At 31.8% G+C, this 17,721-nt stretch overlaps 1 protein-coding gene across 1 annotated transcript in view; it reads right to left on the bottom strand.

The window, feature by feature from the left end:
• The window catches only part of Tmprss15 (transmembrane serine protease 15), a 117,439-nt gene that overhangs the window by 52,408 nt on the left and 47,310 nt on the right, over positions 1-17,721 (bottom strand). Inside the window, exons 11-15 of the mRNA XM_046430568.1 lie at positions 11,998-12,103; positions 11,535-11,685; positions 10,138-10,273; positions 2,771-2,860; positions 208-333 (exon numbers count right to left, since the gene is read on the bottom strand). Coding sequence (XP_046286524.1) covers positions 208-333; positions 2,771-2,860; positions 10,138-10,273; positions 11,535-11,685; positions 11,998-12,103 — 609 coding nt within the window. The remainder of the gene's footprint in view (positions 1-207; positions 334-2,770; positions 2,861-10,137; positions 10,274-11,534; positions 11,686-11,997; positions 12,104-17,721) is intronic.

The raw sequence follows: 17,721 nt of genomic DNA, 5'->3' as shown, positions 1-17,721 counted from the left end.
GTTGGCCAAGAATATTCATAATAAATGTTATTTTGTCACCATTGCAAACATGACCCATACTGAAAGTTTCACTTAAAACTCAACAAGTTACCCTACTTCTATATTTTCATTTTGTTAGTTGTAAAATGATCACAGCTATTTAGAAGTACTGAGTCAGTGCAATGTCTGAGATGTATGACTTTTACAGTCTTCATATTGCATACATACCCAGGAACAAGGAATCATCTTCTCCGTCATCTCTGATTTCAACTACATCTGCAATATTTTCTAAGTCAAATTCTTGAAAATGAAGTTGTATATTCTTTCCCTCTGGTGCATTTAAATTCCAAACACCTTAAAAATGATAAATCATAACATTTAATTTATAATACACTTATTTTGATTTCCATTAAAAATTTCAGTCTTGAAAATTTCAAATTGCTTAAAATATATATTTTTTTAATTCCAGGAAAACCAAAACTCCAAACTTCCTTCTCTGTCTTTCTTTCCTTCCTTCCCTTACCTTTCCCCCATCCCTTATTTTCTTCCTCCCCTACCCTTGTCCTTTTCTTGAGTTTTGACTAGGAAATATATTGCTTTGGTAAATAATATTTATGTAAACCTTCAGTTAAATTTGAGTTAATTTACCATAATTGTATTTGTTTTATTCTTATGAAAATACTTCATTTCACTTAGTTTTCCACGTCTAAATTTATAAGAAAATTAAATGTTGAAGTGTGATATGATACATAGGACAAGTAAATTTTAACATTTATTTAAAATTTTTTGTGTTTATTATGTATGTCTTATGGTGGTGATCCAATTTTAAGAAAGATACCCAAATTTGTCAGTATCTATAAATATTGGTTTATAGATTGACTTCTAAAATGTTTTAACCCTCAGATTCTGTTCTAAGCCATTTTCTCCCTGTGTAGGAGTGCTTTAATTCAAATTAAGGAATAAAACTTCGTGTATATGTAATGACTTCTAAGTTTTTATTTTCTGCATTTTCATTGGAGAGTAGACAAAGACAAATTTATCCAGTTACTGTACATGGATATACATATCTTGTGTCCAATAGGATCCAAGGAGAATAGAGCATTATTTATTTTGCAAACTCATTTTTCTTCTTCCTATCTCAGTGAATGCTGCCACAGATTCACAAGCCAGGAAGTTCCCATTTTCCTGAATGTGGTCTCTCTCATTCTATCCAATTATTTGCTAATGCCTGTCAATACAACTTCATATATTCCTTGAATCCCATTTATTTTTCAATGTCCATTGCTAATGTCAAAGGTTAAAGCACTTCCATCTCTCATTCCCCAATTGGTGATGCTGATGACTCCTCTCCCTTACTATTCTTTTTTGGCACTGTAGCCAGATAGATCTTTCTAAAAGGCAAAATTGATTTTAACACAATTTTCCTATAAACTGTTTGAAATTTCCCTTCTGCATTCAGAAAAAGAAATTCAAATTCTATAACATAGTGCAAAATTAATTAACACTTTCCATTTTAGCTGTTATCTTTATTTAATTTTCCTTACAGAGTCAGAAATAGTAATGGCCTTTTGTGTTTGTATGTAAATACCCTTCCATGTTTCTCTTGCATAATGTCCTGTCTTCACCCTTATTTTAACATTTTATGCTTGAATCATTATCTGATTTCCTACTAGATTATGATGTATGTTCCCTGTTTCACTTATTTCAATGCCTAACAAATAAAGCACTTAGTAAATATTTAGGTGAATAAATAGATACTTTAATTTATTTTGACTAATGTTGTTTCAATGTCCCACTGTTTTGGGATATTTTTAAGATCATTACTTTCTTCAAATGATCTTTAAAAGTTGCCTGCAGTGTGAAGTAGAGATAATAATCTGTTTCCCTATACAATTGACATTAGATTAATAGCTATTTATTTATTCATTTATTGGATTAGATAAATATATTTGACTTTGAAAGTGATGCTTTCTTATCTGAAGGAAGAAAGGTTGATATTTTCTAACAATGCATTTTCTACTGCCTTTGGGACATTTTTTTTCATTCTAGTTATAATTCTATAACTAGATTAGCATTCCTCATTAGGCATGATCATGGGACAAAAATGTCTGTTTTTCAGCTCAGATCTACTGAAGTAGGATCTTTGTAGGGTGGACTGAGGAATCCACATCTTCAGTGCAACAATGAGTTTTTCAAGGTAAAAATATTGACCTGAAGATAGCCTTTGTGCAGTTTTTGCAAATTATTTTCTCTAGAATTTGAGTGTTGCAGCTATTCTCCCTTTTATTTTCTCTTTAATACTGTGAGTCTAATCACATTACTTTGAGTGTCTGCTTGATTAAACTAGTATACATTTACACAATGTATAAATGTCACAACTCCCTCTTTACTTTTGATATTTTTCTCAATGAATTTGTTCAATGAACATGAAAACTTGTTATGCATGCTAAGACATTATGTGCAGAAGCAAAGAATAAGAGAGAAGTATCTGGAGCAAGACAATTCCCTCATTTGTTGGTTTTATCCGACTTTATAAATTAGAATCATAATAATAGCAACTTTTTCTAAAGAATTGACTGAAATTGTATTAGACATTAGCACTTTGCCTGGAACGAAATATATAAAATTTAGTGATTATTTTGATGCTTATTTATATATTAAGTAATCACATAGGCAGACATGATGGATGTGCCCATGTTTGACAAATTTATAACCTATTTTGTTGTTTAAAGAAGTGACCTAAACTTGATATATAAACTCTTTACTATGGTCTAGAAAAACATGGACTCACAGAAAGCCTGATTAGGGTAGCTGTTTGGGAAGTTAGGAGAGCTGAAGGTTGTATTTGGCTCCCACAGTTCAAAAGGCCCTCCACAGTCCGCTGGAAAGGAAAGCAATACAAATTCATTAGGAACATAGAGTTTATTTCAGAGAGATAACAGTATATGTCAGGAAATTTCCAGTTACATTTCTTTTAGTACTAATTATGACAGATAAGTGGTAGTCTTTGTGTGAAAAAAAACTTTGCAACTTAAATTAGGCAAAAATAAAAGTAAATTCATCTCTTAACTGAAGACCTCCTCAAAATCTTTATATTCTTATTGTCTTTGTTAATCTGCAAGATTGAACATAATTTTATTTCCTAAAATTTATTTCCTAAGAGGAAAACCTTTTTGTTAAACATCTTTTATAAATATTCTTCACGAAATAAGACATGAAATCTTTGCTATAGAAAAAAATGAATATTTATAATAGAACAAATCCTATACCTGCCCCTATCTTATGAGAAGGGGCAAAAAATCATGAATCCTGTGTTTCTTTCCTTTCCTTTGTTTTCTTCTTTTGTTTTTGCCTTTTCAGAAGAGTTGAAAGGCAGCCTCACTATCCTGTATATTGAAGCATTTTATATTCGGAAAAGGAAAACCAACTGACACTCTACTTGTTCATAATTTTCATGGGCTGATCTGGCATCCAACATTTTCTGGGATTTAATTTGGAAGTTGATGTAAATTAATTGGAAAAATAGATCATAGATATTCTAGCTCAGAGTATGACACTTTAGATAGATTAGCTTTATGGTGTTCTTAATATATTTTGTATTATCTTCTTATTTATTGGAAACAAATTCTAATGTAATATAAAAATTAACTACTTTAAATATCCCAATTCTACTAATTTTGTTATCATTATTATATGTAGAAAATACAAAATGGAACCAAATTTAAAAATATAAAAAACTAGTGTTAATACATTTTTTATATTACTAAAGGGAGATGATATTGGAATTATTTACTCCTAAAAAATTAGAAATCAGATTATGGGAAGGGTAATTGTCTCTTAATCCTAGTGAAGCACCTCTTCTTTGATCTTTTAAAAATATATCATCAGCTTTACTTAGGTCATTTGAAATTCATCTGCCTTATTATGGTTTACATATGAGGTGTTCCCACAAGCTCATGAGTGAGACAATGCAAGAATGTTCAGTGGTGAAATGATTAGGTTATGAGAATCATAACCTAATCAGTGAACTGATCCACTTAACTGGATTAGCTAGGTGGTGATGTAGTCAAGGAAAGTTGTGGTTGGAAGAAGTACGTCACTGGTGGTATGATTTTGGCTTTATACTTTGTCCCTCTGTCACTACTCTGATTCAATAATAGTATCACTGCCAGACTCTTTAGTTTTGTAAGGGAGTAGGACATGGTGTTATCTTATGTCTTACAGGACCAGGTTTTTCCACACTAAGATTAACTTATAAAAATTATTAGAAACTCACAACATTTTATTGTTTGTAGAATGCTTCCATGTACCTTGTCTCATTCATTTGGGGAAAGTATGGTGAATAAAAGGAACATGTGTTGGAGTTACTGGATTAAAATTGTGCTCTAAAGTGTTTGTTTTTGTAAGACGTGGTTTTCTCATACATAAAATAGATATTGTTTGTAAAAAATCAGATAGAATTCATTTAAAGCACTTACACATTACCTGGCATACTCGCTACTAATTTTCAAAACATCCTTGGATATTAGGTAATTGCTATTATTATTTCAGCATTATGGCAATCTTAAATTTTGAGATATTCAGTTATTTATTAATGTTATACACACTCCCCCAATGTCAAAGTCAATAATTCAACCCAGTTAATCTCATGCGTATCTCACAATACAATACTATCTCTTGATGGTTTGATTAAACTTTGAATCATTTGAACCATATGATCCAACAGACTGAGTCTCATTAAGTATATGACTTGGTAAGTATGTGACAAAAACAAGGAGGATGGCAAGGAATATGATGAAGAAACTGACTAATAAGGTTAATGAGGAGTAGATCTAAAAGGAAGAAAGTAGTGTACACGTGGCTCTGAAAAGACTTTTGAATCAGAGACTCATAACAAGGAATGAGGGCAGGTTCTCCACTAGAAATGAAATCTCCTTGATTATGTGGCTCATTGTTTGGCAAAGATTTCTGAAGAGAGATCTGTTACAATTCTATAACCCCTGAATACCCACAGCTCATTTAATTTTAATAATTTTCAACTTCCATTAAATATTTCCACCAATCTTTAATGAGATCAGTGAGGAGGTAAAGTATAACCAATGGGACAAAAATGAGACTGCAGTTTGAATACTGGAAAAAGACAAATTTTACTCTTTCAAAAATTTAGCCATGAGCAGGGCAATCAGAGCAGTTTGTGTGTGTGTGTATGTGTATGTGTGACCATTATCCAATTTTCTTTTAAAGGAATAGGAACATTTCAAAATATTATATTGCTTATATAGTGCATAGTTGACATTTTGAAAATGTATTGAATTTACATAAAGAGTACATTACATTTGAAGAAAGATGAGTAAGGAGGACTTTAATAAACTCACAAACAGAGCTAAAAGATGGACATGTGGAATTGTACAGTCTGAAAAGGCAGGAAGTTCACTTAGCATTTCTCCTCTAAACATAAGTTTTGTAAAAATTAATTCCTTTAGAATACTTCAGAAATATATTTTGAAATACATTTGAATTATAATTATAATTTCACATCAAATAACTGACCAGTAAGATATCTCTGGTCCTTGTCCTGATAAGCTATTTCAGTTACTCTTTGCATATAAATGAGTGTTAGTATTGACTGCAGTACTTTAAGGCATTCTAAATAACATGATGCAATTTAATTTCATGGTAGTGATGCTATAGTGGAGATGGGGCATGTGCTCCTTATCAGAGGAACAAAAGATTCATAAATCATAATTCCAGATATCACAGTCCTGCTGTGTTATTGGCTAAACCAGGCCCACTGAGGCAATGAAAGCAAAGTAGCCTGTCTGCTGAAGGAAATTCTATTCATTCCCAGTGTTCAACTCTTTAATTTTTCCTTTTCTAGAGTTTTTGTCTCAAATATTTGTAGTCTGATTAGTTTCTGACTATGCCAATAAGGATTTTCACTGCATATACTATGTAAAGTAATTGTCAGGACAGATAATCTCCTTGGGGCATGGCATTTTTAATCCATGTTTAAGCTTTGACGTTCTTGAGAAATGTGTCAACATGGAAGCATGTGTTATAGGGTGAGAAGGAAGAGAGCCTAGCTTTCTTCTTTATGATAATAAGAGGATCTTTATAATAAGATGGTCCAAACTGAAGATATCCAGGGGAAAACAAGAAATAAGAAAATGGTTTCAATCAAAGGTTTTCAATTTGTCTTATTATGTGAGGGTCATAGTAGATGTTGCTTGAAATATAATACCTAAGATTGATGATTATGTTGTAATAGGTTAGTTTTCAAAGTCAGGAGTTGTTTTTTATTATTATAATAATAGGTAACAAATCCTTTAATATCATAAATACCTTCTTAAAAGTCTATGTTGCAATCCAAAATGAAATCTCATATAATATTTTGCTTTAATTTATCAAAATTTGTATTTCCATTAAGTTATTGTGATCAGTCATAAATCCTTTTATTAATTTTGTGATGATCAAGTTTAGGTTTTCATTCCAAATGGTCTAAATTTTATTTGTTATTAATAGATATCTAACCAATGATAGCTCTAAAAGTTAGTACACTTGTTTTAAAAATAAGATGAATAAAACAAAATAGATTAGTTAAAATCCTCGATACAGGGTCTTTAAGTGAAGTTAATGTGGAATTTGATGGAGGTTTGACTCTTAAGTAAAAACAATGTTGTGAAATGATAATGATGTGCTGAATAGGCCAACAACTACAAGAGCGAGAGGTACTAAGTTATTTCTAGATGAAAAACTCAAGGTAAATTATTTAAATCTAAATATTATGGCATGTCAGTCAACTTTCCAAACTTACATTTTGTGTGTATTTGGAGATTAAAAATGGTTAAATATTGAGCAAATAAAGGAAAATACTGAAATAAATAATGAATAAGTAGTGAAAAATATTGCTTGATATTTTTCTTAAATTAGCTTTATGAATAAGTCAGAGAATAAAACATGGATTTCTTGTTGAATACACTTATTATATTTAGTAGGTATTTTGTTGTGCATCATCAGAGTACCTTACCAAGTTGGTATGATGTTTGTGCAGTAGAATGTTTGCTTTCATAAATATTTAATTTGTGCCAAAGTCATAGGCACAATTGTGGAGTTGATGTAACACCAAGTGAATAAAGTCACAAAGTGGAAGAATCCCTGCAGTTAGGAAAAACAACTCACATTTCCCTGAACTAGTTACAATGTGGAACCCTAGGATTCAGGGAAGAAGCTGAGTTTTATTATCCCCTTATTTGTCTGGGATTATTATTTTTTTTTATTTAAACGTTCTAAAAGAGATGACAAAAAAAAAAAAAAAAGAGTCTATTAGCCAGCAACCATGGTTTCCTTTTATTTTTGCTTAAACAAATCAGTGATCTGGAACCAGAAAAGCTCTGTTCAAATAAGAATTTCACTGAACCAATTGCAAATAGCATTAGAATGAAATTGTTCAGAAGGCACTGAATGGTAATTAACATTTTCTGCTGTGCTAAACATTGTCTTAAAGTGAACTATTTGGAAATTGAAACAAATACTCTGGATGGATTCTTAGTTTGTATGTTAAAGTCAGGTGGGTTATTCTACCATTATAATTTTCTAATATTAAAATGTGTAAATGATACCAAACTGCTACGACATCTGGGTGTTATCTATTTTCCTTCTGACTAGAATAGACATGAAGATAGTAAAGTACACATAGATAAATATTTAACATGGGAACCCATTTTTAAAGTTTTAGCTACGTGTATGATATTTTCAACAAAAGTTCTCTCAAATTTATATTTTTGTTAATGATATTTTGCTATGTCTTAGATATTGAGCATATGAAACTGTTATTTACTTCCCCAAAAGTTTTCTTAACCATTGATCAATGAATAGAGGGACAGACTGACAGGATTAAGAGGAAAATCTATTGTTTAGAGTGACTGCATCATTGGCAACATTGAAATAACAAAATGTTGTAACTATTTTTTTTTTTTTTGGTACAAAGGATTAAATTTGGTGCACTTGACCTCTGAGTCACACTTCCAGCCCTATTTTGTATTTTATTTAGTGATAGGATCTCACTGAATTGCTTAGTGCCTTGATTTTGCTGAGTTTCGCTTTGAACTCACAGTCCCTCTGCCTCAGTCTACTGAACCACTGGGATTACAGGAATGCACCGCTGTGTTCAGCAAAATATTGTAATATTTAATCTATAGGAATTACTTGTGAAACCAACAATGATTTTAAAGATTCTGAATGCTTAGTGCCACAAAACTCAAATTATTGTTGGTATTTTCTCTACATCTACTCTGCCATCATTTCCAAACTTTAATTTTGCTATTAAATTTTTGTTTCACAAAAGTGTTTGTGTCACCAAAATAAGATTATAGCCAAAATAATGAGAAGAAGAGAAGAAGGTTTAGTCCACGTTTATATATTGATCACCAATTTATGTTGTATTAGGAAACAGTTGGACACTAGTGAAGTAAAGGTGAATTAGATGTAGAGTTTAGTGTAAAGAAACCCACTTCTCATCACAATTTTATGGCTAATATTATCACATGAAAATACATGGTATTTTTTCTCTTTTTCTTTTGGCTCATAAGGGTCATTCTGTTTTTATATGGATGTTTCTTTAATATATCCTCTTAGGTCACACTCTCTACCCTCTACCACTTTTTTCATGTATTAGGCAGATGTGCTAATCTAAGGTTTAAATATTTATTTTTTATACTAATTTTTGAATATAGATGCTTATTGATACATCTTATATTTTTTATGCAGTGTTTTATGTTATAGATATTTATAATTTGAATGAATGTTTTACAATTGTGTAATAACACATTTAAAATTGTTATTACACAAGATGGCAAGTGGAAAAGAGCTTTTTTATGGAATGTGAGTACACATTCAATATGGTGGCTTGAGTTCAGTAGGACAGTATAGTTATATCACCAATTTAATGGAAGCTTATTTATTACATGTTCTCAAACTCCAGTCATTTAATTTTATAGTCTTCGACTTGTTGAAAGTACTGTTGTAAAAGCCTTATTTATTTATTTTTTTAACTTGAAGTTGTAAGCAAATAAATAAATAAATAAAATAAAAAGTTTTGAAAATGAATGTGGTATTTCGGGGATATTTAGAAGTAAATGTGAAATGGAATAAATGCCATGTTTTGGGGCTCAGATCCATGACAGACTAAAATATCCATGAGGTTCAATTCAAACAAAGCTACAAACTATATAAGCTCCAACTAGCACTATTGAAAGAAAAAAGGAATGCTTTTGCATAAAAATAACGGTGTGGTAAAAATATTCTAATAGAGGGACAGTGGGTGCTTGATATTACTTGTCATTAACTGGGCCTTTTTTTTAATCTATCAAATCCCATAGTATGAAAATAGTAAAATGATTTTGTCTCCTTTGACATGAAAGGATAAGATGAATGGTAATGAGTTTTTCTCTGAAATGTCATATTTCTAGTTTGACTTAAGAGCACAAGTAGGCATAGAACATTTTGTTATTCTGAGTTAAAACATCCTGTAGGGCTAGAAATCATGGTCAATACTCAGCTACAACAAATCAGTGGCTCTATGAAGGGTATATATTGCAAAGGCTTACAAAAGTAGCATTTATAGGACAAAAATAGGTTATGTGAGCTTGGTCTGTATGTTTAAAGTCTAATTCAACACTTTTTTATTAAAAAGGCTTGACGGGCTCTCGGCTAAACTGAACTCCTCTTGACATCTTAAAATCACTCCTTCAAAAGGCCATGAGAACCTTGAGGTTTCTTTCCCCAAATCTGTAGACCACTCCATGTGGGAAATATAGTATGATTTTATTTTAGTGAAAACAAAATGATAATCAGCAGCTTCACTACTTTCAAGGGAGAGAGAGAGAGAGAGAGAGAGAGAGAGAGAGAGAGAGAGAGAGAGAAATTAAAATGATCATAAATATGATCCAGAACAAAGCAAAGAGTGTCTTTTTTTGTGTGTGTAACATGCAATAGTTTGCTAGTCTACATTTAATTATGGACTCCAGTTTACTCACTTTACTTTAATCTTTGATTTTCAGTGAAAAAATAATATAAAGCTGAAATAACAAAAATAAGCCACATTAAGATCTACCTGAGAATGTTAATGATTTAGGGAAAATAAACATTAATGTTACTTACTAGGAAGTTCTGGTGGAGAAGTTGGGACCAAAGTTGGCTCTGGATAAAGACTCTGATTACAAATCCCATGTGTTAGGCTAATGTCATCCAATGCTATGTCACTCAAGATCTGATTTTTAATAGCACTAAAAACAACCTGAAATTCAGAGAGGTATATAAAGTGATTCCACTCAAATATTTTCTGACTTAAGTCTTCTTGTGACCCAAAATCCTCTAGAGAAACAATATGCATTTCCAAACAAATAATGACGAGTTACTACATAGTGAAATGTTGATGAATCATGATTTTCAAGTTCTTCTGATGAGACCACCTTTCTTATTATGTGTACATACACACACACACACATGCACACACATATAATATATAAAAATACATATTAACATATTTAACTATATCTATAAATTATGTTAAATATATAAATATATTAATATATATTCCTATACTATATTTATTACTAATGATAAAGTACAATGTATAAATCAGGCATATTAAGAGATTAATAATTATAGCACAATGAAATAATAAAATAAAACAATTATAGGAAAATACTAAATAAAAATACCCAAAACTTATGAATTGTTTATTTTTGGAAAAGAAGGGAAAAAATAAAGGGAAGGAAAGAAAGAGAGATGAGAGGAATATGATAAGGGTCATCGATTATCACCTGCCTTACATCATATCACAGGGGAGAACTGAAACCTTTGATGATCAGTGTCTATCTAAACATACATCTCCTGGAAGTGTTTTAATCTTATTTAAAAATCACCCATTAGAACATTGTTAATTTGATCAAACTAATAGGATATATGATCCTATATTTTAATTGCAAAAACCCTTAGGAATAGAACACATTAAACTGTTATTTGAAAAATTAATTAACCTTAATTTGAAATAAATGATCAAAGAACTCCCAATGATACAGCTTATAGAATTTGTTTCTAAAGGAGATTAAGTCAGAGCAGGGCAAGTGGGTAGACACCAATGGGCATGGATGTCCTAAAAAGAAATGGCAATTCCCTAGAAAGAGTGCAGGGCTGACCTTGGTGGGGTTTGTGTTGAAAATTTGAAAGTCCTGGGAAAGTAGGGGACTTAGTTGGTCTATTCTAGAAAATTGCTAAAGAAACATGTTAAAATCTTCTATGAGGTTTCTACAGATTTTATGGACAAGCTAAACTTTCATGTAGCAAAATCTTCCTCAGTAATTTGTTTTAATGTCAACGAATAAATAAAAATAAATGTAATCAAAGAAAAACTAGGGTAGATTAGAAAATAGAGAAAATGACTTGGAAATCTTTAGAAAATAAATTATTAGCTTTTCACCGTATCACTGTAAACTATAATTGCATTAATACCATAAAAAAGAATACAAATACAAATCACAATGTGTTTTGCAAACCTTAAATTCCACTGTTTCATTTAATGTTACTTGTCCATAGTTCCAATTTTCTCCATAATTTCCTTCCTTTTGGAAAATTGTTTTCTCCATGTTTTTGTCATTGCTGATATTAATTCTTAATTTATAGACATTTTCACCATACATATAATACCTAGTTTGGAAATAAGCAGAAATGTTTGGATTCCTACCACATTAGAGTAAATGCATTTTAGGTTCTTCTAAATTCTTTACTGTCTTTTCAACATCCTTTTTTCCCTTGGGAGTGGAAAAGCAAAACACTGGAGTGTTCCAGTGTTTTGCTTTTCCATAAATTGGAAAAGTAATACTTCATGCCTTAAAACTTTGACCACCATGTCAGTGGAATCTGAGACTGGTACCCTAAGAAAGACAATGCTACTCATTAAATAAGACAGCATTTAATGTGTCTTACCAGAAACTAAGAAACAAGTTAGCAGAAACATACCAGAAACTAAGGCAGGCTGGCTCCAAAGTAGGCTCCAACAGGAGGCTCAAGAGTCCGACTCTTTCTCTTCTCCCTCCTGGTCCAGTTGGTGTAGAGATGTAAAATCCTATAAAATCAAAGAAAACGTTTTTATATGCTTAAATATTAACACTTTAATTTTGTGAGATATATTATTCATAAACAAGACTAACAGATGAAAACATTAGAAAACATACATAGGACCCTGGACTTGAGTTCAGAAAGCAGCACCTCTGTCATAACAAACTGCTATTTAGGAAAATCATGTCACAACTGACAGCCTTCTAATTTAATTCCAATTTTCTACATGTTTAGAGACAGTCAGTACTTTGCAGTATGAAGATATGCTGGTGGGCTAACTCATGATATACTCAAGTATTTAAATTCACATTTGAAGGCAAGATTAACCATTTCAAAGACTGTCAGTTTCATATTACATTTACTATATTACATATCTGTAAATAAAAATTTACCTAATTTTATAATGTTTTCATCTTCCTGTGCCCCTTTGAATGATAACTAATCAGGTCACAGAAGAACAGGAGGCATGCTAATCCATATAAGAGCTTTTAAAATAGCACAGGCCACTGCATAAAGTGCTGTCTGGTCTAGAATTCATTATCCCAACCAACGATTTGCGTCATTGGATGTGTACAAAGTGTTGTTGGATAAGAACATTTTGAACATTTTCTTAGGGGAATTTATTTTATTCTTTATTTACTACTCATATATTATGACAGGAGGCAGGGAACATGAGATATGATATGAAGCAAGTAAAATATTAGATTAATCTAATTCGATTGCAATGCAGTTTTTATGAAATGGTAAAATTTAGAGTTTTCTTGAAATCAAGCATCTTCTCTCCTGTGTTTTATAACAGAAAAATATAGGCAATGTTGCATATAAATTTCAAATTCATACAGTTATAACATGCAGAGTAAGAACAAGACATGAAGAAAAGAAATACTAGTAATACTTTCTTTAGATACATAACTGCACATTTAGAACAAGGAGATAAAAATTACTCAGAATAAATGAGTGTTTTATCAAGGTGAAATTATGGTCAAATATCTTAATAAATGTAATCTATACATATTCATTTGAGTTGACCATAAAGTATAAAATAAATATAAGTGTATTTAACATTTTATATTACTAGTACATTATGTGTATTTTATATATGCTATGATATTTCATGAATAATCATTTTAGCTATTTGTGCTCAGTTATACAACCCAATGAAAAAGAGCAGTATAGATATAGAGGAGAAGTACCAAAATCTACTCTTTAAATGCCCAACTCTAAATCCATATTGAGGTGACTTTACTTTTAGTTGCTTAGGACAGTAAGGGAAGAAATAACTAAAATAAACTTGAATGCCATAGATAAGTAATGAAATGTTTAAACACTTCAAAAATACTTGTAGTTATTTGAAATTATATAATACTAACACATGTCATGCTTCTATTTATGTTTGGTCACATTCATAGTCAATTGGTTATGATTTGAAACATTTTGAGTCTGTTATTTACTCATTAAACTGTAATATACATAGAATTTTTAGTCATCAAGATATGACTTCGTGTACACATAAAATAGATTAATCATATCGACTCTAGTACTTTATGAACTTTGCTTAAATAAGAAAATAAATAAACAAATAAGCACAACTTAGCAAATATTATATAGATTTATACATTCTGGAATATAGTAAAATAATATATAGCATTAAATTACTATTTTTGTGATATCACTTAACTCTTTAGTTAACAAAGTAGAAAATGAAAGAAAATTATAAATTCTAAAAGCTGAGGATTGTAGTTTACCTAAAAATACGGTCAGTCCAACCACCTAAGTGTCCCTTAATTTGACAATAATTTGCCTATACAATCTTATTTAATACATGTCAGATACATTAGAGATCACTGCATTCCAAGGAAATCCATTTCATTTCATTATGATTAGAATATTTTAAGATCACACATTTAGGCATATATCACTTCTAATTTTGACCTTTGGAAGCAAAAATGATGGATGATTTGTTAGATATGAAAATGTTTAAGGAGGGCTGGGGGTGTGTCTTAATGGTAGAGTACTTGCCTAGCATGTGCAAGGCTCTGCGTTCAATCCCCAGCACTGAAAAAAATGTGATAAACAATGTTTAAAGGCCGCTATTTTGTCATTTCTGTCTTCTCAAGATTTTACATCCTTTTTGCCTTTAATAATTTGAAAGTGATAAAATTTATGTTTGGATCTTGTTAAGGTTTGGGTATGAGGTACTCTCCAAAAGCTCATGTGAATGCAGGAAACTTCAGAGGTGAAATCACTTGATTGTGAAAACTGTAACCTAAACAGTCCATTCTAGTTTGAATGGACTAATTAATTGGGTAATAACAATAGTCACATGGGGTGTGGCTAGAAGATTGGGTCACTGGAGGTTCATTTTTCCTTTGGCTCTCTTTTCCTCCCTTTCTGTTTCCTGGGTGCCAAGAATGGAGTAGTGCTCCTATGCCACTTTGGTCTACCATGATGTTCTGCCTCACTTTGAGTCCAGAGCTATGGAGTTGGCTAACCATAGACTTAACCTCTGAAACCATGAGCCAAAACAAACTTTTTCTTCTCTAAGTTGTTTTTGTTAGGTATTTGGGTCATAGTAATGAAAAGCTCGCTCATCTTCATTTGATATGTTCTCAATTAATTGTATATCCAGTTGATTCCACTTAGAGTAAGAAACCAGATACCAGATATTCACATAGTATTATTTCTGGAGATCTCATCAGGTGGAGAATATCACAACACTAGAAATGATGAATTAAGTCACCATCATCACTTTTCATTATTTCCAAATGTGTTTTCTTCCAAATTCTCTACCTCTCCTTGGAAGCCCTTCATCACCTACACCATTGCTTGATAATGCTTCCTTGTGGGCAATCTAGTTGATCCTTTATTCAAAATCACATACTTTCTCTCTCTCTCTCTCTCTTTCTTTCTCTCTCTCTCTCTCTCTCTCTCTCTCTCTCTCTCTCACACACACACACTCTCTTACTCTCTCTCTCTCTTGCCTAGTAACTAAATTAAGTATAAATTCACTCTGAGATTTGAGGGCTCTGTCCTAAACCTTAGTATCTTCCAGACATAGTTCTTTTCTTATTCTTCTAATTTTATGTAGAACTTCCATAAATTTATTTTAATATTTCCAAATATTTAGAAGTTTTATTACCTTTTGTGTCTTTCCCCCCATATTTTTCTGTTCTTATATTTTCTCTTCTGATTATGTCTTGTTAAAATCCTATTTTTTTGAGATAATTTTAGTCAAATTATCATCTCCTTCAGAAATTCTTCCAGTTAGAAGCATCCATTTTTTCATTCTTAATGGCATGTTGTACTTCTCTGATGTTTGTTAATATAAATGTTATGCATTTTATTTACAAATATGCAATTGTGTGTGTGTGTGTGTGTGTATGTGTGTGATGCTGGGGATAAAACCCAGGGCCCTACACATACTTGGTAAATGTTCTATCACTGAAACACCCAGTCCTAACATTTAACTTTTAAAATTTGTTAGAAGTTTGGGAGAAAGAAAGATAACTTGTTCATATTTGTATTTTCTATGTGGATTAGTTAACTATTGTTTAGTACATTTTATGCTGATTTAATTTACTTTTATGTTTATTAAAGTTCTATACAAAAAGAAATGATTAAACAGATATATTCCATAAACACATGGAACTCATATGGTCAAATGATAATATCTCTCAACTTTCTTGAAATGTCTTCTAGAGTTTTCAGAATTGACTTTTGAGTTGGTTTAAACCCAGAAATACGTTTTTTAATTTGAGCACATAGTCTACCCCTTTCTTGAGCTATTAGGCTTTTCTTACAACTTCCTCTTGTAACTTTTTCTGCCTATTTCTCCATAAACAAAACTTAACCTCTTTCTATCCAACAAATCAGTTCAAGAGAAAAGATTGTTTGGTGTGTGTGTGTGTGTGTGTGTGTGTGTGTGTGTGTGTGTGGTGATGATGATGATGCAGAGAACAGAACCTGGAGAAAGCCCTGCATTCTGGAACCTTGAAGCTCTTGCTCAAGAAGAGGCTGATAGAAGAGGTTTGTGAGAGGTAAGTGTGTACATGAAATTAACTGGGAATTATAAATGAATGGTATTGAAAGTTTTAGGTTGGGAAATGGTTAAAATTCACTCAGATTCTATAAACAATAGAATCTGAGTGAATTTTAACCATTATTTTTATTTTAAAAAATTTAATATCACAGAGAAGATAAGAAAACAAGAATATGACTTTGAAAACACTAAAGTTATACTTGGAAAAATTCTGTATGCTAAGAGACATCTAAAAGCCTAGCACACTTTTGAAAATTGGCCAAATAACTGTTTTACTCCCCAGTATGCTACGGTACTACAGACAATTTTTGCCTCTGAATACTTTTGTGGCATGAAGAGAAAATAGTTACAACAAAAACATTTATATAGCATTTCCTATGTGTCAGGCATTTTTCTAATTTTTTTAAACATAGCAATCAATTGAATACTTATAACATGCCTATTAAACTGGGGTCCTATTATCATCAATTTTACTTTCTGGAATAGAAAACTGAGGCAGAGAGAGAGAGAGAGAGAGAGAGAGAGAGAGAGAGAGAGAGAGAGAGAGAGAGAGAATGAATAGATAATTTGCCTAAATGGAAGGTCTGAGATTTAAACCTTGCTAAGACTCACAGGTCCACATTTACATCATCTTCAGTTCTATATACACTGGTTCCAAAAACATTAGGAACAATTACAGTTTCCTTGAAAAAGGTGAGGAAAGAAACATTTTCTTTGGGCTATCTAGCCCTTTGGTGACCCTTCCATTTCTGCAGTCTTACATACTGCTGACCTCGCTTCTCCTTGTGTGTTCTGAACAAATCAGCCACTTATGAACACCCTGAGATGGTGCCCTGCATCAACGCTTCCATTTTCCCCCAATTTCTTTGCTTCTAAGAAGTAAAGAGAAAGCTGCACATCGACAGCACACAGATTTAGGAGCTGTGGCTCCACCAAGAAAGAGTTCTTTAGAAGGTCTGGAAAACTGAAGGGGCTTAGATGTTCTTCTCTAAAGCCATGCTAATTCAAAGTTCATCTGTTTCATTTAGGCCTTCCTGTCATTTAAAGTGGAGGTAAAGAACAACAACACCAAAAAAAAAACAAAAAAAAAAAACCCTGCATAGATAAGAGGAACAGCAGGAGAAACTTAATTCTCTTCCATTTCATAGGATGTTCTGACACATAAAAAAGGCAGTTGGAATAAAAATGCCCCTGGGGGGTGAATGACTGGTAGATTATGAAATCACACATATGAGAGTTAGAGAGAACCTATTAAGACCTACCGTGGTCCTCATTACCTCGCTGCCTCTGGTGTGCTCTGACCTGCTCTACCTTGTCTAATTTTAAATAACTCCTGCTACATGACTTTCTCCTGAGACTTCATTTCCCACCCAACTATTTAAAATCTCCATCTGACATTCCACCTGCTTCCCTTTCGTCAATTTCATCTACTTTCTTTAGTTATGTAATCTGTGGGCAACCTGAAGCCTTTTCTCTCCTGTAATGCACTAACACTCTTCAAATATCAGTGGAATTATTTTATCTCTTATTATGATGACATAAAAGTAGAAAAATGATAATTCAAATGTCAAGGATTTCAACTACAT

Source organism: Marmota monax, unplaced genomic scaffold (genome assembly GCF_021218885.2).
Source record: "Marmota monax isolate L192 unplaced genomic scaffold, Marmota_monax_Labrador192_F-V1.1 WCK01_AAM20220418_F8-fsc00016, whole genome shotgun sequence".
Classification (NCBI taxonomy): domain Eukaryota; kingdom Metazoa; phylum Chordata; class Mammalia; order Rodentia; family Sciuridae; genus Marmota; species Marmota monax.
This window is presented reverse-complemented; position numbering and strand designations above follow the sequence as displayed.